Source organism: Larimichthys crocea, chromosome XXII, assembly GCF_000972845.2.
Source record: "Larimichthys crocea isolate SSNF chromosome XXII, L_crocea_2.0, whole genome shotgun sequence".
NCBI lineage: Eukaryota > Metazoa > Chordata > Actinopteri > Sciaenidae > Larimichthys > Larimichthys crocea.
In genome coordinates this window covers 7,321,269-7,344,111 of record NC_040032.1, presented here as the reverse complement: position 1 = coordinate 7,344,111, position 22,843 = coordinate 7,321,269, and the positions used below count along the sequence as shown (strand labels likewise).

At 43.6% G+C, this 22,843-nt stretch overlaps 1 protein-coding gene across 1 annotated transcript in view; it reads right to left on the bottom strand.

The window, feature by feature from the left end:
* Positions 1–3,057: 3,057 nt before the first annotated feature.
* Positions 3,058–22,843, bottom strand: part of dchs1b (dachsous cadherin-related 1b) — an 82,495-nt gene continuing 62,709 nt past the window's right edge. Inside the window, exons 6-29 of the mRNA XM_019270434.2 lie at positions 21,612–21,843; positions 21,260–21,496; positions 19,516–20,568; positions 19,091–19,278; positions 18,761–18,857; positions 18,518–18,675; positions 16,060–16,500; positions 15,658–15,953; positions 15,369–15,484; positions 13,061–13,300; positions 12,400–12,525; positions 12,084–12,293; positions 11,260–11,516; positions 10,954–11,160; positions 10,465–10,861; positions 10,233–10,346; positions 9,894–10,105; positions 9,613–9,764; positions 9,059–9,189; positions 8,637–8,923; positions 7,948–8,089; positions 7,667–7,838; positions 7,178–7,587; positions 3,058–7,068 (exon numbers count right to left, since the gene is read on the bottom strand). Coding sequence (XP_019125979.2) covers positions 5,021–7,068; positions 7,178–7,587; positions 7,667–7,838; positions 7,948–8,089; positions 8,637–8,923; positions 9,059–9,189; positions 9,613–9,764; positions 9,894–10,105; positions 10,233–10,346; positions 10,465–10,861; positions 10,954–11,160; positions 11,260–11,516; positions 12,084–12,293; positions 12,400–12,525; positions 13,061–13,300; positions 15,369–15,484; positions 15,658–15,953; positions 16,060–16,500; positions 18,518–18,675; positions 18,761–18,857; positions 19,091–19,278; positions 19,516–20,568; positions 21,260–21,496; positions 21,612–21,843 — 7,923 coding nt within the window. The 3' untranslated portion in view covers positions 3,058–5,020. The remainder of the gene's footprint in view (positions 7,069–7,177; positions 7,588–7,666; positions 7,839–7,947; positions 8,090–8,636; positions 8,924–9,058; positions 9,190–9,612; positions 9,765–9,893; positions 10,106–10,232; positions 10,347–10,464; positions 10,862–10,953; positions 11,161–11,259; positions 11,517–12,083; positions 12,294–12,399; positions 12,526–13,060; positions 13,301–15,368; positions 15,485–15,657; positions 15,954–16,059; positions 16,501–18,517; positions 18,676–18,760; positions 18,858–19,090; positions 19,279–19,515; positions 20,569–21,259; positions 21,497–21,611; positions 21,844–22,843) is intronic.

The window sequence follows — 22,843 nt, the reverse complement described above, 5'->3', positions numbered from 1 at the left end:
ACGAGTTTCTGTTGTTATTTTTTTCAGACCTTGGAAAGCTACCTTTAGAGTGACTCTTATACCAGAATTAATTCAACTGGAACATTAAGAAGGAGATCCTTCCGGCAAAATTATTCACATCCTTCAGATGTTTTCAGTCTTATTTCCCCATGTTTGTTTTTCATTAATATGTCTTAATGGGATTTTTACTCTGTCTCTGACAAACAGCAGATCTAAAAGTCCCTGCAGGATCTCAAACTTTTCTTTTTTTGTGTGCACTGACCTACATTCATGAATACTGTATCTGGTGTGGGGCATCAATATTTGCCTCAAATACAGCGTGCACAATACTTCATGCTTAACAGCTGCATGCCTATTTGTGTTTTAGTAGCTGCACTCTAATGCGCATGCACTTCATCATTTAATTTTAAGTTGAACTGATCAAAGTCAGAAGAGCACCTGGAGTCTGACCACAGCGTGGGCCAAGTTTAATATGATGTTTACAGGCTTGATTCCCAAAGAGTGCAGCTGCGGATTATTCAGACTCGCTGGAAAGAAAACACGGTCTTTAAAAGAGCTCGCTTTTTTGGAATGTTTTTTTTAGGACTGTCATTGGTGAAGAATAAGATTTATCAACATGCATAACCGTGTTCCTCTAGAGCCTTCACTTCTGCTCCAAACACTTGGGATGACTTTTCTGGCAATTACACTTAAACAAATTGGAACAGCTGTCAGTGAAAGTGATGTTTGAAGTTCCTGTACTTGTGTTCCACTGCGAAAGTAGAAGAGCATCACTTAAAGTGATAAATTATGTTTTAATAATGCTTGTTTGTCATTTAAAGTCAAATGAGTGTCTTTCAATGACCAATCCACCATTGAAATGCTTGTGATAGAATCCTGCTGATCCTAAATGATCAGCAAACTATAAACGCTGATATTTCAGATATCTGATGGAAGATTTTAAGGCTATTAAAGCTCCTCCTGTTTAGTATTTAACTGTAACTTTATATATTTTTGACTAGATGAGAATCTCTAAAAGAAAGAGTCAGAAACTTCCTTTGTTATTAATTATGACAGTTTATGAGTCACAAATTCAGCTAATGTGCTTTATCGTGACCGTGTGGGTGCGGCTTGATCAGATTTGCCCGAGTAACTGTCATCGCATTTTGTTTAAAATGTCGCTAAACTCTGATCGGGACACAAAAGTACGTGACATCACACTTTTCCATTTCAAACCAGTGGATGAAGCACGGAGCAAAACACAAACACAACTTTGGCAGAACATTGTGTTTTCATTTAGGAACCTGTCACAGAGAGTTAGCAAAGTATTGAAAATGTAATCCTTAAAAGGAACTTTTCTCTATTCAAATGAATCTTTTCATTGATAAAACATTCATTTAAGGGTTCCAGTATCATGATTACTGATTATCACCAGATGAACAGGATGTATGGCACTGTATTGTGTCTGTGGCTCACAGGCAGAGCGGGTCGTCCACTAATCAGATGATCGGCGGTTCGCTCCCCGGTCTGCATGCCGAAGTGTCCTTGGGCAAGATACTGAACCCCAAGTTGCTCCCGAAGGCTTTGCCATCGTTGTATGAATGCTTAAATCCTTAAACTGATGAGCAGTTGGCACCTTGCACGGTAGCCAATGCCATCAGTGTGTGAATGGGGTGAATAAGATATGTAGTGTAGAGCGCTTTCAGTGGTCGGAAGACTAGAAAGGCGCTATATAAGTACAGTCCATTTACCAGTGACAAACATCACAAACACGCACATACACGCAATTATTTGAGTGTACCAGCTACGTTTCATATTTGGCTGACATCTTCTCCGGGGAACAGACTTCTGCTTCAGACAGATTTCTCCCAGATTTTGCAGTTAAAGAACCTTCCAAGTATGTGCCTGTAGGAGCTGGACCTGAGCCAGTATCAGCTGGGGAGATTGTTGTGGGGCCATGTGTGTCATTGTGTAGTAGCCTCTAAGTATGTGTGTGCAGATGCATGTGTGTGTGTGTGTGTGCTTGGGATTATTTGAAGTTGTGTGAGGTTAGTGAAGGGGTAAGCTGCACAAGCAGTCGGGACAGCAGGCTGTAAACACAGCTGTGTGTTGAGGTGAGTGTGTAACTGAGGGCAGCAAGGTTTTAGGCAAGACTATAGTTATGTTCTTAAACCAGCCAGATGAGCAACGATTGTACAATCCTCAGCTGACTACAAATGCACCGTTCACTATAAATAACACAATCAATATTCATATTCATTGAGTTTCCTTTCATTTCACAAGAAGTATGTTGCACTGGGACCATGGGAGCTTCCGTCTCTTTCTCTTGCGCTGTGTCAGACTCCAGCTCTTTCTCTACATGACAATAACAGAAACACTGCATGGCTGTGTGTGATGACCAAATGAGGCAGAAATCCCCAGCAGCTATGCAAACATGTCTGTGCTCCACATGAAATAAATATGCAATTATTCAGCTACACCAACATCATATGCCTTTATATGAGCTGGAATATGTGAATCCACCGTTTGAACAGATCTTGGCTGGATCTCAGGTTTCTTCGAGTTAAAGAGTTAACCATTACTGCATCTTTTCCCAAGACAAGACATGTGATAGTAAGAATGAAATATAGAAAAGTTTAAAAAAAAAGTTAAATTCAGTGTAACAATTTATAGAATATAAAAGTAAAATCAAGTGTCTTTTATCTTGGCTTGTTTGTTATGAATGTAATATCAATCTCTGTTATGGTTGTATTTGACATTTTAATTGATTTATTTCCAGTGTTTTTTATGGTCTTTCTTTCCTTTTGATTGTATGTTGTATGAAAATCTTGCAGCCATGTTGGAAATCAGTCTTCTCGCTTTAAAATGGCTCACTGCCCTCATAAGGTCTGCTGTGATCCTTTCCCAAAGCCAAGTCTGCCCCTCCCCTTTGTAATAACCTTCTCATAAATGACTGGAGTTAACTCCAGCTCTTACCATTCACAGGCCAGATAACTGGAACACTGTTCAACTTTTCAGTTCTTACCTCAAGTGTTGAATTCCAATAAAGATGAAGTCTGACTCCAGTTTGTCAAAAGAGATCAGTAGGAATTTATTATTTGCTTTAAATACATGTACAGTTTTTTTTTTCTGCCATTGCTTCACTGATCAGTCACTGGCAGTCATTTCAAACTGAACTCCAAATGGAAGTTCTCCAACACAGAAATGTTTCTGAAACAGCATAATCATGAGTCGAGAGAATGTTGTGCCGGAGTTAGGCTCATGGCATGTGTAGCTTTTAGCTGCGGTGCCAGCTTTGCATCAGGCGATTTGTAATGTTATGTTAAACAAAGAACAGAGGTAGAAGCCATCTTTTGAAAACAAGAAGACATCCGATAGCTTCAGTTACCTCAAAAGATTAAAAACAGGCCAGAATACACATGGAAGAATGACAATGACAGTCTTAAAGCCTTTTGCTACACAGGTCGATTGCTTAAAAACTGGATCTAAGCGCTGACAGAAAAGAAAGAAGGTGCAGAGGATGAGTTTAACACATGGGACCTGAACACATCATCATGATGGTGAATCATAGAAATAAAATGCACAGAACAGAGGGTTAACATGAAAAATAAATACTGCTCCGGTTGTTAAATCCTTATACATTCATTAGGGCTCATGCATTCAGGCTTTTGCTTCTCACTCGTCTGGCTCATGTGCTACATTGCCCTTATGCCATGTTCCTATGAGAGACCCAGCCTTTTCACTGCATGCTATTTTTGTTGTGCTGAGATGAACAACTTCACAGTAAAATGCATTTAAGTTAATGACTGATGTAACTGACTTTAGGAAGCACTTTCTTTCAAAGACACAGAGGTGATCAGCAAATTGAGTTGTCCCTGAATAACAAAGGGAATGTGCATAACTGCACACCACAACAGAGTGTTTATCTGCTGGAGAAGCAGGCATTTAGATTGATCACAGGTTTCCATCCAGTTGTTGTTTTGGATTTGGGATGATCTACAATTTGACAAAAAAAAAGAAAAAAAGAAAAGTTCTTAAGGTAACAACACAGCATAGTGTGAGCTGCGTTTGGTTTCCTGCTGTCCAAATGTGGCAGCAAGTCTTTTTTTCATATAAATAATGCTAGAAACACAGAAGTCTCCCTCTCACTCACATCAGAACTGTCACAAGTCTCTAAAAACCTAGAAGACACATACAGTACATAGCGTAGCCTGCATACATACAAATATACATATATGCAAATGCACAAAAACAATAACCTCTCCATGTGGAATAATGGCATTTCTGGATCTGAAATCATGATTTCATATAAAAATATATAAAAATAAAAGTAAAAATCAAAAGAAGTGACATCTGAATTGGTGAGAAAAACAATAATCTCCATTGTTCAATTCATTGAATCAGTGTCTTTGTGAACGCACGCCATTTTTCTGTCCATGGGATTCGCACACATGTCCAGAGACCATTTTAAAAACAGCTGCTGGATGAATTCAATACTGGAGTGTAAAAATGTCCACAGACACAAAGAGAGGAACAAGGTCCTTAACTCTCTGGCCAGCCAGTGAGGTAACATGAAAACTACACATCTATCTATCTACACACTAAGGGATCTCTGACTGCAGGGCATGGTAAGTGTACATTCCCATGAAGAGGTCAGTTTACCTCTTAATAACCCTGTTCAGTTCATGGAGACCTGCGTCACTGTTGACATGGAAGGATGGGCTGGTCCTGTCAACCCAGGCACATGTTCCACGTTTGTGTATTCCTGTAACACTGCTGACCAATGGAAATACATCAAATAATGCAAATATTCTACCGGGAGAAGGTTAAGTATGTTTTTGTGTGTGTGTGTTTACTGTCCAAAATCCATATGATCAGACACTTTGTTGATTTATGATGAAAACAATGATTTCTGAGAATGACAGTACAACTGACACCTTGGCTTGCTTTACTTCGTTCCATGAAAGAGAAAAGCCAAAAAAGTTGGAGTTGGAGTTGTCTATCGTTAAGTTTGTCCTTAAATATTTTTTGGATTTTTCCATCATATTCTCATCTCATGATCAGGACTCTGGTCCAGTGAGGGCTCCCTGGTGCTGATCATGGATGCTGAAGGCCCTTGGTTGACTCCAAAGGGAGAAACAGCTGGCGATCGAGCTGCCAGAGGGGACAGAGAAGGGGAGAAGCTTGGGGACATTGCTGCTGATGAAATGGATCCCTCGTGACTGATAGGGGACCTGCGGAGTGAGGCCAAGTGGGGGAATGTCCGTCCAATCACAGGGACCTTCGGGGGAACTGACATGGCCCCTGGGTGGGCCACTGAAGTGATGAGTGGTGGAGGGTCAATTCTAGGTTTAGGATCCATTTTGTGCTTTGTTTGAAAGGGTTGGCGAGGGTTCTGGCTCTGCTGAGCAGTTTCATCTTTCAGCCTGGCAATCTCTGTGAACACGTTAGCCAGGGGCTGGAACTGAGGGCACCAGTTGAGCAGGTAATCCCAGTTATAACTTCCGCGAAGCTCCTCATCACTGGCCACGATAGCTGTGAGGGAACCATCCACTGAAGGTTTTCCATCTTCAGGGAAGGCGTAATCCTTGGGCAGGGAAATGTTGAGGCCCCGGCCTACTCCCAGGTACCCACCTCCTTCGTCCCTATAGACTGGGAGCTGGCCAGAGAGCAAGGTCCCACTGAGACTGCCTCCCAGTTTCTTTCCTTTGAACCAGGTGCTGCCCTCTAAAGCTGCAGGCTCACAGGAGATATCAGAGAGCTGGTCAGCGTCCTGCTGAATTCCAGAGTCTGGTCCTCTGGCTGAGATGTGCTCCTGCATGGACGAAGTGATGGAAGCGACACGGGGGTACTCGTTTATCATCCTGATCTCATCATCCTCTGCTGCTTCAGCTGACCCTCTTCCACTGGAGTGAGAGGGATCCAGAGAGCCCCCTCTAGTGTAGGGACCACCACCAGCCCCACCCTGATCTCCAGCGTAGCCTGGCAAGGCCTGGTGATAGATCCTCTCCCCTCCTGGGCCTGAGTTGCAATCATCCAATTTTTGCAGAGCAGTTCCAGAGGCAACAGTTCGGTTTCCAGCATCCTGGGCCTTCTTCCGCCTTCGTGACTTGACAAGGAATATCACAACAGCCATGACCACAAGCAACACGATAAAACCAAGAGACACAGCAATGATGCTGATCAGCAGGATGTTGACATCGGGTGCCAGGCCAAAGTTGGTGTTTGTGACATCGACTGTGACCTGGGCAGTGGTGGTGCGAGATGCATCTAGAGGGCTGTGAGCTGTGACATCCAGGGTCATCAGCCTGGGTTCCTGTTTGGACTGGCCCGAACCACTGCTACCACCACTGCCTGACCCGTCCAACTTCAGGAAAATCACCCCAGTGGTTTTGTTTACATCAAAGAATGGAGAGCTGGTGCTAAGAGAATAGAGAACAATACCATCCACTCCTCCATCCTCATCATGTGCCTGGACCTGGCCAATGCTCTGGCCTTTCTTAGCTCCCTCTGGGACATCAAAGGAGAAATCAGAGGATGTGAAGAGTGGATCATACTCATCCTCACCTGTGACAAACACCTGTACAGTTACAGTGGCTGAATGGTTGCCTGAATCTACTGCCAGTGCTACAAAATTAAAGGAGTTGATCTTCTCAAAGTCAAAGGGAATCCTGCTTCTGATTTCTCCAGAATTCTGATCCACACTGAAGCTATCTTTTCCTGCTCCAGACCTTTCCAACATGTAATACTTCAGGTGGCCAAAAACCCCTGTGTCGTGGTCTATGGCATGGAGAACTGTCACAGCTGAGTTTGCTGGTTGGTTTTCTCTGATACTTGCTGTCAGGACTTCCACAGGGAAGAATGGATGATTGTCATTTACATCTTTCACTTCAACAATGACTGGAGCTAGCGCAAAGTGACCATGTCCATCTGTGGCTTGGATGATGACAACATGTGTGGACTGGTGTTCACGGTCGAGTGCTCGTTGAAGCCGCAAGGCTCCAGTCCACTGGTCCATGGTAAATAAGTTCACCTCATCGCCAGAGCTGATAGTATACTGGACTTCTGCGTTTGGAGTTGAGTCTGGATCTGGCAATAAGACAACAACAGAATACAATGAGCTGACTGAAAGACACAGTAAGACGGGAATAGTGAAAAAAAAGTGATAACTTGACAAAGATAGAAGGCTTTGGCCCACCTGTAGCAGTCAGTCGTAGGATCTCAGTCCCAGCTGCAGCTCCCTCACTCAGTGAGACAGTATATTCTGCCCTGCTGAACACTGGAGGATTATCATTCACGTCACCAATAGATATCATTGCAGCAACACTAGAGCTTCTCTGGGGCACACCGCGGTCTGACACCACCACTGTTAGGTTGTAAAGTGGCTTGGTTTCAAAGTCAAGTCCCTCAGCCAACAGCAGAGTCCCAACTGTTTGGAAGCCCCGTCCCTCCAGGAACCTTACACTGCTTTCAATTTGGAATGCATTTCCTTCATTCCCATTGGCGATAGCAAAGTCAAAGCCACAATTTTCTCGAGAAAGGTCACTGTCAAAGGCCTCAAAAGTCAGAACCGTTGACCCTGGAATGGTATCCTCAGAAACAGTAGCCCTGCAGACAGAAGAACATTACATAATAAGAACAACTGTTGAGGTTAAACCATAACACATACGTCCAGAATCTGACTGACCTGTATTCTGACTGGTGAAACACAGGAGCATTGTCATTGACGTCAGAGATTTGGACCTGGACGGTGGTAAGCGAGGAGAGTGAAGGTGAGCCTCCATCACGGGCTTCAATAACAACGCTCACTGATGGACGTTCAGGGTCAAATTCAGCTCTGTGATTGATGAACAGGGTTCCTGGATACAGGAGGCAAAGAGAGGAAGTCAGACATTGTCACAGGAATGTTACTTTCTAAATGTAAAATTGGAGCTAAACTATATTCGGGAAGAAGCCGAGGTTGTTTACCATTGTTGGGGTCAATGTAGAAACCCTCCTGGGTTGATGACATCACTCTGTAGGTGATCTTTCCGTTCTCTCCAGAGTCTCTGTCGGTTGCTGTTACTGTGACAACTGCACTTCCTGGTGGTGTGTGCTCAGCCAGAGTTACCTGGGGAACGGCGATATTAACAACATTTGAACATAAGGGCAAAAGTATAAGCTGTCGCAAAACACTGCGATAAAATTCCCAAACTCATGACGAGAAAGTCGACGTGCACTAAACTCACAGAGGGTCAAATTGCATTTTAATGTGGTAGTTCTTGTTTTTCCTGAGCTTGTACTAATGTTGAGGTCATTTCCTGAGACAAAGGAGTAAATATTATACACGCTCATCTCTGCAACGGTTCCCGAGGCAATATTAAGCAGTTAACTTTTATCACCCCCACTGTGTACAAGCTGGGAAAGAACATGTGTGTTTTTATAGTGTGTGTACATGACTACAAGTGCAATGTTCGCCTTCATGATGAAGTAGTCTGCTATAAAGAAACTTTCTGTAGGAATTCAATTCCCTATCAAACTTTATAAGGCGTAAAGAAATCAGTCATTTAAAGATGGATGATATGTGAATTTTCTCAGGTAGCAATGGATATGTCAGATTTCTTTCTGCACTGTCAACACACACAGGAATGCAATAAAAAAAAAGAACATCTGCCTACCTGATAGAGATTGTGGGTAAATGCAGGTACATTGTCATTAATATCCTCCACCAGTATTGTAATGTTGGCCTCAGTTTGGTGCTGGCTGTCTGTGGCTCTGACAGTCAGGGTGTACCACGTCTTCTCTTCAAAGTCTAGAGGAGCGGTTAGCGATACACCTCCGCTGTACCGGTGAATCCCAAACTTGCCTAAAGCTGTTGGGTCCAGCTGCAAAGAGAAGGAGAGTGCAGGACTGGAGTCGACGTCGTTACCTGTCACGAGAGTGATCTCTGTGCCGATCAACATGTCTGAAACGAGAAAAAGGTTTTTGATGCACAACTACACACAGGGTTTGTCTGGTGACACAGTTTGTAAATTGAATGTATCTGCTGTAGATACATGGCAGAAAGAAAAATAACATTCTTGCAAATGAATGTACTTACTCTCTGGGATGCGGACTTCCTGATGTAAGGGAATAGTGGGGCTGTTGTCATTCTGGTCAACGATGATCACTGTTAATGTGGCAGAACCAGCCAGTCGTGGACTTCCTCTATCAGTTGCTGTAACTACTAGCCTGTGGGTGGGCAGAAAAAGTTTCATTTTAATATTAGTGATGATAGAAAAATGTGAAAGGAACGTCTGCTTGATGTTACACATTCTCATATTAAATGTTATGAAATGTTACAGTGAGCAGGAGTTGATTTACAGAGTTTGGCATGCACATATCGGTTTGCACTGGTGCTTATATCGTTAGTAGACTATGTAAACTTCTGCAGCTATCTAAATACAAACTAGCTGAGTGAATATGATTCATGGTGTGCTACGTCTAATTTCTCCTTCTGTACATGTTTATCTGTGTGTATTCGTAACGGGCTTTTTCTGTACAATGCCACGCAGCAGCTCAAACATTCATTACATGTAAAATATATATCCATCTTCAAAATGTACACATATGTGGCTCATGGTGATGTTTTTTCAACCACAGATCTGTTCTCACTTGGTCTGGGTAAAGATCTCACGGTCCATGATGGCGGCCGTGGTGATGCTTCCTGTCATCGGGTCGATTTTGAACAGGCCGCTCACACCCGATGACTGGATGGAATAGGTCACCTGGCCATTTTGGCCCTGATCCACATCCTCAGCCACCACCTGGGAGAAGGTGAAGGGGAGGGAAGAAAAAAGGATAAAGAATAAAGAGAATTTATTTTTACCCTTATAAAAACTTCAGTAGAGTTTGGTATGGCTTTGTATTATTTATTTTGCAGTTTTTTTAAGTACCTGTATGATTGGCATTTCATAGCCCTGTGCTTCTCTCATGTAGGCAACATAATTCTGCAGCTGGAAGCGAGGACGGTTGTCATTGACATCCTGAAGGATCAAGTTTATAGCCATGAAAGATGTGGAAGACACTGTTTCAGCCTTTACAACTATACGGAGTTTGGGGCTGTCTTCAAAGTCCAGCCCCTTGGAGCTGTGCACGCTGATTTCACCTGGAGGACAAAAGATGGAAAATGAGGATCAGGAGATCATCAAATGAATGAAACTGATCCTTATGCATTTACACATCTCAATCAATCTGCAAACCTTAAAACAATTGTGTTTTATTGTGAGTTTCACCTGTTGAAGAGCTGATAACAAAGATCTGATTTCTGTTTCCACTGAAGAGGCTGTAGCTGATACCCTGACGTGTACCATCTGGATGTTGAGCCTGAGCTTGAGCCACAGCTGTGCCTGAGAGCAAAGTAGAGAGAAAGAAAATGTTCCTTAACTGTGACAGCAGAGTGATCTTCAAAGTGTACAGAGGAACAAACTGAAATGATCAACCCAAAATACTAAAGCAATGTCATACCTTTTAAAGCGTTCTCCTGTATGCTGACATCTCTGGCATTCCTAGAGAAGCGGATGCCACTGTACTCCACCTCCTTCACGTAAATCACCACCACTCCCTGTGCAGACTGAGCTGGACTGCCCTGGTCCATGGCCTCAACTATCAGAGTCCTCTGAGCTTGGGTGAGATCCTCCAGTCGCTCAGTGGCTTGGATCTCCCCAGTTAGGGAGTTGATGCTGAAGCCTTTCACTGGCATCGCGAAACGGTAAAACACAGAACCGTTGGCTCCAAAGTCCTTGTCCTCAGCCTTCATGGTCGCTAGAACCCGGTGGGAACGTTTGCTGGACACTTCAATTACCAGCGGATCCTGGATGAAGATGGGGGTGTTGTCATTGACATCTAAAACGGTGACTGTCACCTAGAAGGAAGAGGTCACATGTTGGTTAAGTGCAAAAGTAATGGACATAAAGAAATACTCCTCAACACCTTAAAAACGTCAAAAACTTTTACCTGAGCGGAGGTGTTTCTGGGTGCAGCAGGTGAAAGGTCAACAGCAAACACGTGGAAGCTGTATGATGCCAATTTTTCCCGATCCAGAGGTGCTGCTGTGGTGATAACACCGGTGTTCTCATCCACAGTGAATGCTCCATGCGCCTCTCGACTCAGGAAATATAGAACCTTCCCATTCAGGTCATCATCAGCATCTATGGCTGACACCTGAAAATATATGAATACATTTTTTAGTGAGATATGCTGAATGTCAATGATATGTTTGAACTAACTAAATTCCCATTAGTTAGTCAAATTTCGACTTACCTCCAGAACTTTGGTCCCCTCTGCAGCATCCTCAGACACTTCAGTAGAGTAGCTATTCTTGCTAAAGACAGGGCTGTTGTCATTCACATCCATCACTTTCACTTCCACTGTGACAGTAGCGCTAAGAGCGGGGCTCCCTCGGTCTGTGGCCACCACCTCCAGAGTATAGTCAGCCCTCGTCTCTCTATCTAGGCCACGTAAGGTGGAAAGAGCTCCTGTGCTGGTGTGGAGGTGGAAATCTCCATCAGAGTCCCCAGCTGGATGGCCAGAAGAAAAGAAAAAAAAATCTTTAAAAGTCCAGAGTTTTCTATAGATTGAGTGTTTAAAGACGTCAAGAAAGAGGAATATCTGTGCCAACTCTACACTTAAGTCAAAGTTTGAATGTGCTCCAGACAGTAACAGGGAATGTACTACATCTGATCCTTCATACAGGGCTCTGTTAAAAGCAATACATTTGTCCAAATGCTGCATGTATCCCCTTTCTACAAGGTAAGACTGAATCTACTCCTACACACTGTCAGGACAACTTCACATATTACCAAAAATGGTCAATAGTCAGCAAATCTGATGGTTAATACAAGTTTGATTTAGTTGCAATTATCACATATATACACACGCTGCCAATTGTAATGGTCTGTCAACAATCTGTAAATTCAAACCTAACCATTTTAGGCCTGAAACACCAAATACGACAAAAATTCAATGTCTGTCCTGGGACTTTCACATCCGACACACCCTGAAACAGCAATTACAGCAATTATGGTGAACTAAATCTCTCCATTCTAATAAAACACTTGGACTAGAGACACAACGCTGATTCTCACCAGTGATCCTGTACTCCAGCTCTCCACCAGGACCTGAGTCAGGGTCTGTGGCCTTGAGAAAGCACAGCTCTACAGGGGCTTGGTTCTCCGGCACCTCCAGACTATACCATTGCTTTGCAAAGACCGGAGCATTGTCGTTCACATCCTGCACCTCCACGCGGACTACAGCCTTGGCAAAGTTAGGAGGCAGCCCTCCATCCCTTGCATACACTGATAAAAGATAGAAATGTTTAGGTTGATGAGATGTTGAACTACATGTGCAAATAAATGGGCTTGAACTCAGTACAGGTTGAATAGACATATACAGTAGCAGTACCAGTGAGTGTGTAGTGGTTCCGTAGCTCTGTATCCAGTTCCTTTGTGGTGGTGATGACTCCTGTCACAGGGTTGATGATGAAGCCTTCCTCTGTCACACCTCCATATGTCACTTGGCCATTAGAGCCTGCATTGAAACACAAAACAGACACAAATAAAAATAAATGGAAACTAGCAATAAAGAAAATACGCTACAGTAATGTACGTTCAATGTAATAAGGCAGTGAGATTAATGAATCCAAAGCTGCACAGAGCTGCTGGCAGGTTCTGATGAAAGCTCCAGAAATATTAGGCTCTGAATGATGACTGAAACCACACATTTTCATTAGCATTGGCTTGTGGTTTGGTTTGAAGTGATTTGGGTTCTTAAAACCATTTATGTGTGTCTATTGTTTAGTTGTCTGGCCTTCCTACTGGAGGCCTTTTTACTCATTCTCCCTGCAGAGAATGTTGGAAATTTTCTTCTTTTTATGGTTGCAGACATTACCAAGCAGGAAATCTCCCCAAATATGTTTACAATTTGTATTTCCTTAGCTAAAAGAGTCCCATTTGCTAACATAAAAAGTTTTTACTACATTCCCTTAAAGCCTTGTGATAACTACATTATTTCTATTTATTCCATATACTTATCGTAAATATTAAAATGGCACATTTAAACCAACCTTGGTCCCGGTCTGTGGCAGTAACTGTTAATACAGTCGTTCCTGGTCCTTTGTTTTCCATCACCTGGGCCTCAAACTCTGTGTGCTGGAACACCGGAGCTTCGTCATTCACGTCAATCACCTGTACGGACAGCACCTGGGAAGTGGAAAGCTGAGGTACACCATGATCCTCAGCCACAATGGTCAGATTGAAGACCTCCTGCTCTTCCCGGTCTAAAGCCTTCAGGATGGAGAGAGAACCTATAAAAGAGAGAATGATTCAGTGAGGAGTGAGTAAGAACTTTCTAAAACTTTCCAGATGACTTCACTTTAAACCTCTGTTTTTATTCTCATTGTCATTTTGGGTCTGCAGTGGTTCTTGTTGTGTTGTTGTTGTGAACATCTTGTGTACCTGAGAGAGGCATTATCTGTATCCCTAGTGGACCAGTAAAAATAAAACCCTAACAGATTTGCTTTATGAGAGTTTCCACAGTCAGTGAAGGAGCAGGGCTACTTCACGCCAGCTATTCTATCCTGGCACTCAAATGTGAATCAGTATACTGCAGTGCGTTATCAGTGAACATGTATGATTAGTTTGATCCACAAGCGCAAACACACGTAGAATCCAGACTACAACCTGGAACTACATAGCCGCCGAATCCAATCGACCTATGATCTCCCCTAAAATTGTTCCTGTTTTTCTTTACAACATTACAGCATCTGTTAGCATTAGTCGGTGTGCGTAAATCGAGCTGGCTCAGATAGAGTCTGTGACTCAGACCACCACTTCTCAGACTCTGGCTTCAGTTACTCTCCTTCCCCAGGACTACAGGGAGGGTCAGCCAAAGTGAGAGGAAATATGAGCGTGTGTGTGTGTGTGTGTAGGTGTGTGTGTTTGTGTGTGTACCAATCACAGCTGTGTACGAGTTTAGCTGGCATGTGGTGCCTGAGAGACATATGTAATTCATAAATGCCACAGCGTGCCAAAGGCATACATCGTGGGTTGTAGTTGTCGGCGTTGTGAGACTGAGGTTCAGAGTGAGTTTTTGCTAGCTCCCATGTTTCGGCCAAACGCAAACAGATGCAAAACATTTACAGATCTATTTCGACCTACTCTAAAGCCAATTTTGTGTTACTGATACCATATCAACCATATGATAAAGGTGTTTTTACCCTCCCTGTATTGGCTATGCTCAAACTCACATGAAGCAATTTTAATGCTACTGAATATCTCAAGGTTTCCAATGATAGAAAATATACTGAATTTCAGGGAAATCAGCATAATATACTGCACAAGGGATACAGATTTCTTTCATTTACTACAGAGCTGCAGTCATAAGTCAGGATTTTATTATTTTACTTGTGAGTTTACTCTAAGAAAGACATAGTTTTAATGATAAAACAAACAGCTATATAATACAATATCTAATAGCTAATGGGGACATATAAGAAACATTAGCTTTCAAGTGGTTAATAAAACCAGCAGTCGTAATGGGAAATAACAGAAAGTTCATGTTGGCAGCACAGGCATATAATTTATAAGCAGTAATCAGGCTAATGATACCCCCCACATTAGCCAAGTGGTTTGGTAAATGTCTTCTCAATACATTGCTAATCTGCTATTACAGCTATTATTAACCATAAGCTTCACACCGCACAGTCTGAGAAACAAACCAGAAGTGAAATCAACCTCTGCTAATATACCAGACACTTGACAGTAATGAAGTAAAGACTTTCCTCCATCTGGAAGCTGCATTAAGTTCCTTTCTTATGGCTCCTAATCCCATCTCAGACAGATCTGAGCACGCCCACAGCACCCAGCTCTGATGATGAAGAGATCACGTGTGCGCATATATATAAGATATCAAAGGCTGTCCACAACCCTAAACCAAATCAGTTCCCATGAACAAATCCGTCAAGAAAAGAACACCAAAGCATTATTCAAGTGAAATATTGCTCCATGGCAATGAAAGATCTTCTAGTAAAGAGGGTTATGAGGGTTATGAGTGTTTTAGCAGTTGAGGCCGTGTAGACGCAGCACGTCAGTGGGTAATTATGATCTTCTGGAAAGTTTTGTTCATCCAGGGGGCTTCTATGGGTGGGATGCTGATGATCTATCAATCATAAAACTCCACATGCTACTCCCACTGTGTTAAATCATTCAAAGTACGATTGTAAACTCAAAAAATGATGTAAATTTTACCATAATCATCTCTTGATGGAGTGTAAATTAGGTGTTTATGGAAAATCCCCAGTCTCCACAGACTCTGTACATTATTGTAACATTTCTATATTCAGATGGTGTGTTACACTCTCAAAATAAGCTTACCAGTGTTGGGGTTCAGACTGAAGCGACCGGCGCTGTTGCCTGTCTGGATTCTGTATGACACTCTGCCATTTTCTCCTTCATCTTCATCTCTAGCCATCATGTAAAGTATCACAAATCTGTTGATAAAGATACAAACAAAATGTCAACAAACACAAAAGTCATTGAACGCATTCTTTTACCGGTAACAGTTATCTCACTTTGTCGCCTAAAGGATGAAATCTGTCGAAGCAATGACAGAAATGTCCAATCAAAATGCTCAAACGTGACCAGAGTTCGACATATCACTCACCCTACAGGCTGATCCTCCATGACGCTAACCGCAGACGGTGAGCTGAAGACTGGAGCGTTGTCGTTTTCGTCTGTCACAAAGACCCGGGCGGTGACTGAACCCCAGCGCCTCTGAGAAGGATCTACTGCCTGGTCTGTGGCTCGCACCACCAGGTAGAGGGACGGTGTTGACTCACGATCTAACTTCTGCCCCAGGGTCAGGACTCCGCTGGAGGAGTCTAGGATCAGGAGTTCAGGTGTGTCAGGCCAGTAGTGCTCGATGGAGTAAAGTAGCTCACTGTTGGGTCCACTGCCATCCTTTAAAAAATAAAACAGATGAATCACACAGTGACAAGATGTGTCAATCAGTGGTTCATGCATCATTATAACTCTTCTTTAGCAGATAACATGCTCTGTTCCACACCTGATCCAAAGCCTGGAACGTATATATGGAAGCTCCTGGCTCTATGTTCTCTTGGATCACAATGGTAACAGGATCTTCTGTGAACTGCGGTGAATGGTCATTGCTGTCCTGCACGATGATATCCAGCTGCACCAGGTGGCTGCTGGGAAATGCCTGGGAGAAGTCAGACACCTCTATGTGCAGCGTGTACTTCGACTCCTTCTCGTAGTCCAGCTCACGCACCAGGTACACGTCACCCTTCAAGCGGTCCACCATGAAAGTACCATCTCGGTCATTACCCCCCACTACCAGGTAAGTCACCTGGCCGTCCAATAAAGAAGATTCCTGCTGGTCATGTCGGCGGACAGAGCCAATGATGGAGCCCGGTGCAGCCCCTTCAACTGTGTTCAGAATCATGGAGAGCATGTTGGGCTTGGGGTTGGACCTGGAGGAGCTGAGAACCTGAAGGAAAGGGAAACAGGGTCAAATAGGCTTGTTTCAAAACAGAGTTTGTTGTAACTATCTTCTATCTAATCATGATGAGCCATCACAGTGAAAGACTTTCAATAAATAGTATTGTTTTAAACAGAAGAGAAGTGTCAAGGCGGTGTTGCTGGATCTAATTTCCTTTGGTATTCTGCAGACAATGAAGCTATATGGCTTTAACCCCAACCCATCCCTAAACATAGCCTTGGGCTATGTTGTCTGTTTCTGTTTTGTTGCTATTACTATAATAATCTCCACAGGCATTCTCATTGTGCGTGGAGACATTATATACAATCCTTCCAGTAAATATCTTGACACTGCAGCATTCTGGCTTCAAGATGAGAGTAAGAGTTTGTGACCTGTGACAAAATAATGACGGCTGAGTGGGAAGGAGAACTGTAAATATTTCAAGTTCAAATAATGCAGAGCAAATAAGCGCAGCCTCCATATGCAGACGTCCGGTCAGATGGGGGGAAACAAGTGCGTGCCAGGGGGCTTTCGCCACTCTGAGCAACAGCCTCGGGGGTTCGATATTACTCTGGGACAGATCAAAGAGCTCTGAATACAGCAAACAAAAGCAGATTTTTAACAAGCTTTGGTTTCATCATCCGAAAAATCCATAGACACGCCATCGCTCGCTTTACCAAGATCTGCTGCAACTAATTGCACATTCACTTTATCGAACGGGAACAACAAAGATAGACCTAAAAGAAGAAGTAGGTAATAATGTGCATAATTCAGCCTTGCGCTCAAAGACCTTATGTGCAGTCTTTTGTTGCTACAAAGCACTGCAACCCACACTTTAAAGCCAGCGAGCGATGCATTTAAATAGGCTTTGCAGCATTTTAGTGACAAATGTCTGTACATAGGGTGACAGGACTAATACTTCAGGCAGTCCTAACTTTTTTTAAACCAGCAGCTGAAGTGTTTCATGTGTTCTTGAATTTGATGCTTTGCCAGACGGTGTCAGCAACTACTGCACTGTACTGTACTGTTTGTACCTTCCCTTGTTCTTCTCCTTTTGCCCTTTCCTGTACTGCTGGCTGGTGTGTGTGCTGTAGTACTTGAGCTGTACAGCAATATCCCTGTGTCTGATTTTACCCACAGCTATGTGAAATGTTATCTCAAAATCATTATCTGGAAATGTTAACTCATAAGAGTGTTTGAATGTGTCGTTACAGTTGCTGTGTCCCTGTTGTGTGTATGTATCGCTGCCTGCTACTGTAGAGCGGTGTATTGCGTTTCTCTCTGTGTGATCTGATGCAGCTGGCTCTCATCAAATCTCATCTGGGAACATTTGATTCCAAGGTGCCTGTTTCCCCTCTGTCTAATCTCAGTGTTGCACAAGGCGAAATCTAAGGCAAGCACTCGGGCTGTAATTAGCATCCTTTTCCTTTCTGAAATCACATCACATAAAAAACACAAGCTCAAAGCTCCACAGTCAAAGCAAACCGCTACCCTTGTCTAGCTAAGCACCTCTGTGGCAGAACCTTTTTTTTTTTCCTGCTTTTGAATTCCTGATATTGTATGTTGATATGCAGGGTTGACCCTCCGACAGAAAGTTCAGCACAATAACTCAGTCCAGACCTTTCCCCCTCCTGCAGCTCGGGGTTTCTCACCTTGGGTTTTGGTTACCCCACTAACTTTTGGAGACAGGAAACACGCACTAGATTGGATAGATGCTTTTGTTTGTACAGGCACAGGTTCAGTTTCACTTCATTTAATATTTACCTCCTTTCCCAATTTCTGTGACAGTTATACTGTTCACATTGTGCACAGTTTGAGGAAATTACTTGCAGCGAGGAATGCAAAAAGACTGAGGTCATGTGCAGATTTGACAGTTTTAGTCACCAGTTCGGTCACCACATTGGCTTTTGTTTCCAGTTCCCAGATGCCTTTGGAATTGATCTGGAGACCCAACAAACATGTAAGCACTTGTATGTGCAGCTTAAGGATGGATGAGGACATAAAAAACTCAGAGATTATATTTTACCTGTATCTGCAGCTGGCAGGTGGAGCTGAGGCCTGGTGAACCGTGGTCAGCAGCGGTCACGGTGAAGGTGTACTCGGCTCGCTCTGCCCATCTCAGGGGAGAGGCGCTTCTCAGCTCGCCACTGGTTGGGTTCAGGGAGAAACGCTCTGCTCTGGGGCCTTCATGATGAAGATACAGATGTCAGTTAAAGACCAAATAAATACATTTCTATGGTTATGCAAATGTTCAGGGAAGTGCACTCACCTGATAAAGAGTAGAATACGGTCCCATTCTCTCCCTCATCTGGGTCTTTAGCTGTCACTGTCCCTAGGACTGTCCCAGATGGAAGCCCCTCCATCACCTACAATGGAGAAGATTGTTAATATAAATGTCTTTCTCCAACAAAGCCTGTCTTTTCTACATACAGTACCTTAATGTTATGCTCATTCCTATCCCTTTACTTGTCTTTGTTTACTTCTTAGCATTGAGATTGCAAGATATTGCACCTTCATCTTAAGACTTGACTTTACAGTCTCCAAAAATGAAAAGTATCTTCAACAAAATTAGATTTTCAAACATGTATCCTCTTCTCACCTGAAGGAGCAGTTCCCTGTCCGGTCTTGCATGAGTAAAAATGGGTGCGTGGTCGTTTTCATCCAGCACAGTGATGTGAGCTGTGCCAGTGGCGCTGCGAGGAGGCGTGCCCCCGTCTTGTACGACTACAACAAGCTGGTAGCTGGATTGCTGCTCTCTGTCCAGGGCGACGCGAGTGCTGATCTCACCTAAAATAATAACAGAGGAAGAGAGGAGGCTTTAGCTTGCATTACTTGGAATAGTTAGGGAGTAATTAACTTGCTAATTAAATTCTCAAACAGCAAATCATTATTTCCTCGAGGGAAATCATGCTGGTATTAATGCTACTTATGAAGTAACAACATTTCATCTGTTGGAACACAATTAAAACAAACTGTTAGCGTGCAGTGTTAAATTGAAGTTAAAGTCATGGTGCTTATCTTCACCTGTTTGTGAGTTAATCTGAAAGTGCCTGTCCGTGTGCAGCAGCCTGTAGGTGAGTCGAGCATTAAGGCCTGCATCTCTGTCGGTTGCAGACACCCTGCCAAAGCCGGTTCCTGCCAGCAGATTCTCTCTGACAGCGAGGAATACCCTCTCCTGGCTCAGTCTTGGGGAATTGTCATTTTCGTCGGTTACTGTCACCCTGACCGTGGCACTGCCAGTTCTCCCCGCTCCTCCTGGGCCTGAAGTTGCCAAGACAGTTAACAGGTACATGTCTTTGACCTCTCGGTCCAGAGAGCTGCGAACAAACAGCCAACCGCTATCTGGCATGATGCCAAAACCAGCGGCATCACCGTCAGGTCTCAGACGGTAGGAAATAGGGGAGGAGGAAGATGAGGAGGAGCTTCCACCATTCCCATTAGCTTCTGTGTTGAGTGCTCGGACCTGAAGGAAACGTGTGTTGAGAGGTGTGTTTTCTCGAAGCTCCACACGATATGTCAGGGTGTCAAAGTTGGGGCCTTGTGCATCTTGCGCTTGGATGTGGACCACAAGGGTGAAGGTGGAACTAAGCTGAGGTGCCCCGCCATCCTTGGCAACTACCTGAAGGTCATAACGTGGGACGCTTTCATATGACAGGCTACCAATCAGACGCACCTCCCCGCTGCCCCGGTCAACACCAAACGTCCTCTGGCCACTGCTTCCCCCAGCAGAGACCAGGTCGAAGCTGAGCTGACCGTTGTGACCGGAGTCCTTGTCTGTGGCCTGGATGGTGTAGATAACAGTCCCCATTTTGGTGATCTCAGGTAATAAAAGGGACTCTGATGAGGAGGGGAGGAAGGTGGGGGCGTTGTCATTAATATCTGAAATGGTTATTCGTACGCGGCTGGTTCCGTACGCTGGAGGAGAACCGGAGCGTGCCTGGATCTCCAGATCAAGACTGGAACAGGTTTCATGGTCCAGAGGAAGGGCAGTGCGAATGGTACCAGAGGCACTGTCCACTGTGAAGTAACCATCAGGGTCGCCAGAGGAAATGGAGTAGAAAATATTCTTAGACACACCTGTAGGGAGAGATAGTGAAAGAAACAAGGAGGATGAGAAAAAGACAGACACATAGAGACATAGAGGAGAGTTTATAGATACTGTGCACAGCTGATTATTATCTATTTTTCTTCAGCTAAATGATACACACTCAAGACATGAACAAATCTTATGACAGATCCATATCTGCTTTTAGTAGACAGTGATGTGGTGTGTTTATTTCAAGTCTAAGTGTTAATGAAGGGCTGGATTCACTCAAGGCGAAGAGATTGAAAGCCCTGTACAGTTGCGCAGACAGAGATAAGTGTTCTTCTGTCCACTACACCGCTGAGAGCACTTCATTCTGACTCCCACTCAGAATTACAGCTTCATCCAAACCCATTTCTCCATCATTAATACTGAGAGAAAATACAGTAAAAAGTCTGGCCACAGTGAAAATAATCCCCAGTAAAGCCCACGCTGTGTGATGGATGGGATTTCTTAATGGAGGGTGTGCTCTAGTTGCTTGCGTATTTGTACAAGTGCTGGGGTGAGAGGTAAGACATCCCACACTCCTTAGACCATTGGAGCATTTGACGAAATGAAACCAGGTAAGTCACATAAAACAGGTCATGCAAAGTAAATAGCCAAATGCAGAATAGACATCAACATTTGCATGAAAACAAAGAGAAAATACTTCAACAGAGGACTTGAGACTGCAGGCGTCCTCACCTGTCTTGGCAGAAGCGCGGACCACTCCCACCGCTGTCCCCCTGAGAACGTCCTCCGACACAGTGAAGAAATACTGAGCCTGTTCAAACACGGGAGACGCCACCGAGCCTGCCACCACGCTCACGTTTACCCTGGCATTGACCGGCGCCGTCAGACCACCGCCGTCCTCAGCTGATATCACCATGGAGATTACCGTGTTGGCTTTGCCATGGAGCGAGCGCGATAGAGAAATCACGCCTGTAGAGGAAGAAAGATGAGTACAAAAGAAGAATTTTGAAACTCTACCAAAGCAGACATGTTCCAGAATAGCTCAGCCATATTTGTACGGTATGTGTGTTATTAGTATAGACACCTGTGTCCTTGTTGAGAGTGAAGAAATTAGAACCTCCTCCAGGTACTGTGCGGTAGGTGACTCTGCCATTTTCCCCAGCATCTGGGTCATTCGCTGTTACCTTGACAACAGAGGTTCCTGGGGCACTATGGGTACTAAGACTGACTGTGTAGAGGACTGGATAAAAGGCAGGACGGTTGTCATTGATGTCCACCACCGAGACCCGCACACGGGCTACTGAGCTCAAACCACCCTGAAAAACAAAAAAACAATCCTTCTGATTAGATTTCATTTAAATATTAAAATATATAATAATAGATAGTTTTGCATCGGTAGGCAGAAACATTGTAATGATATTATGGACCTTAACTGACTAGTCTATTAAGACAAAGGGAGTGAGGGATCGTAAGAATAGCTATTCGAGTTCTCTCACATCCTCCCTCCCTTCATGCACTGTATATCCCAGATGACAATATTCAATTTGTTTTCTAGCCCTTGGTGAAAAGCAACAGTCCACAACTTTCATGTTATGAAACTGAGACAATAGCTTCATGTCAAACTGCAAAGACGAAGCAGCTGTGGAGGAGAATGGTTGGAACACTCTGTTGAAGATCTCTGAAATATGGAGCCAATCAACCATAGTCTGAATTTGTCAGTGAGGAGAAGAGGTTGAGCTCATTACGCTGTATCTGCAGGCTTAGTTTTATGAGCCTATTAAAAACAAGGAATAGTTGAGAGAGAGGGAACAGACACAAGCTGAAATGAGTTGGAAATGTATGTGCTGGCGTTTGCAGAGAAGATGCATTGCGAGGGTTGGGTGGTAAATTATAGACTTGAATTCAATCTCTACCTGAACAACAAGAATAAAAAGAATGATGATGTTGTTCTGCTTCTTTATGTAATTCATACACAAGATAATGGATGCTTTAATGCACCTCAAGTTGACTTGCAATGCCTATTTAAGAGCGTCCAATATGATTAATTGGCACTTTAAATGTGCATAGGTCTACTGGGACAATGCTAGAGTAAAGAGTGTGTAAATGTGGTCAGTTCAGGCATCATATTTAAGCTAAACGGTATCCTACAGCAAGAGCTTATTTAAACTGACTGTTTCAATGGATCTGTTTTCCTACTTCTTTACCTTTTCCCTCCCTATACTCCCTCTCTGTTTGCTCTGATTGCTTTGCCATGCTGCTGCGGCTCCCCCTTGATTTTTTTTTTTTTTTTTTTTTGAAGACGCGCAGTAAGAGACA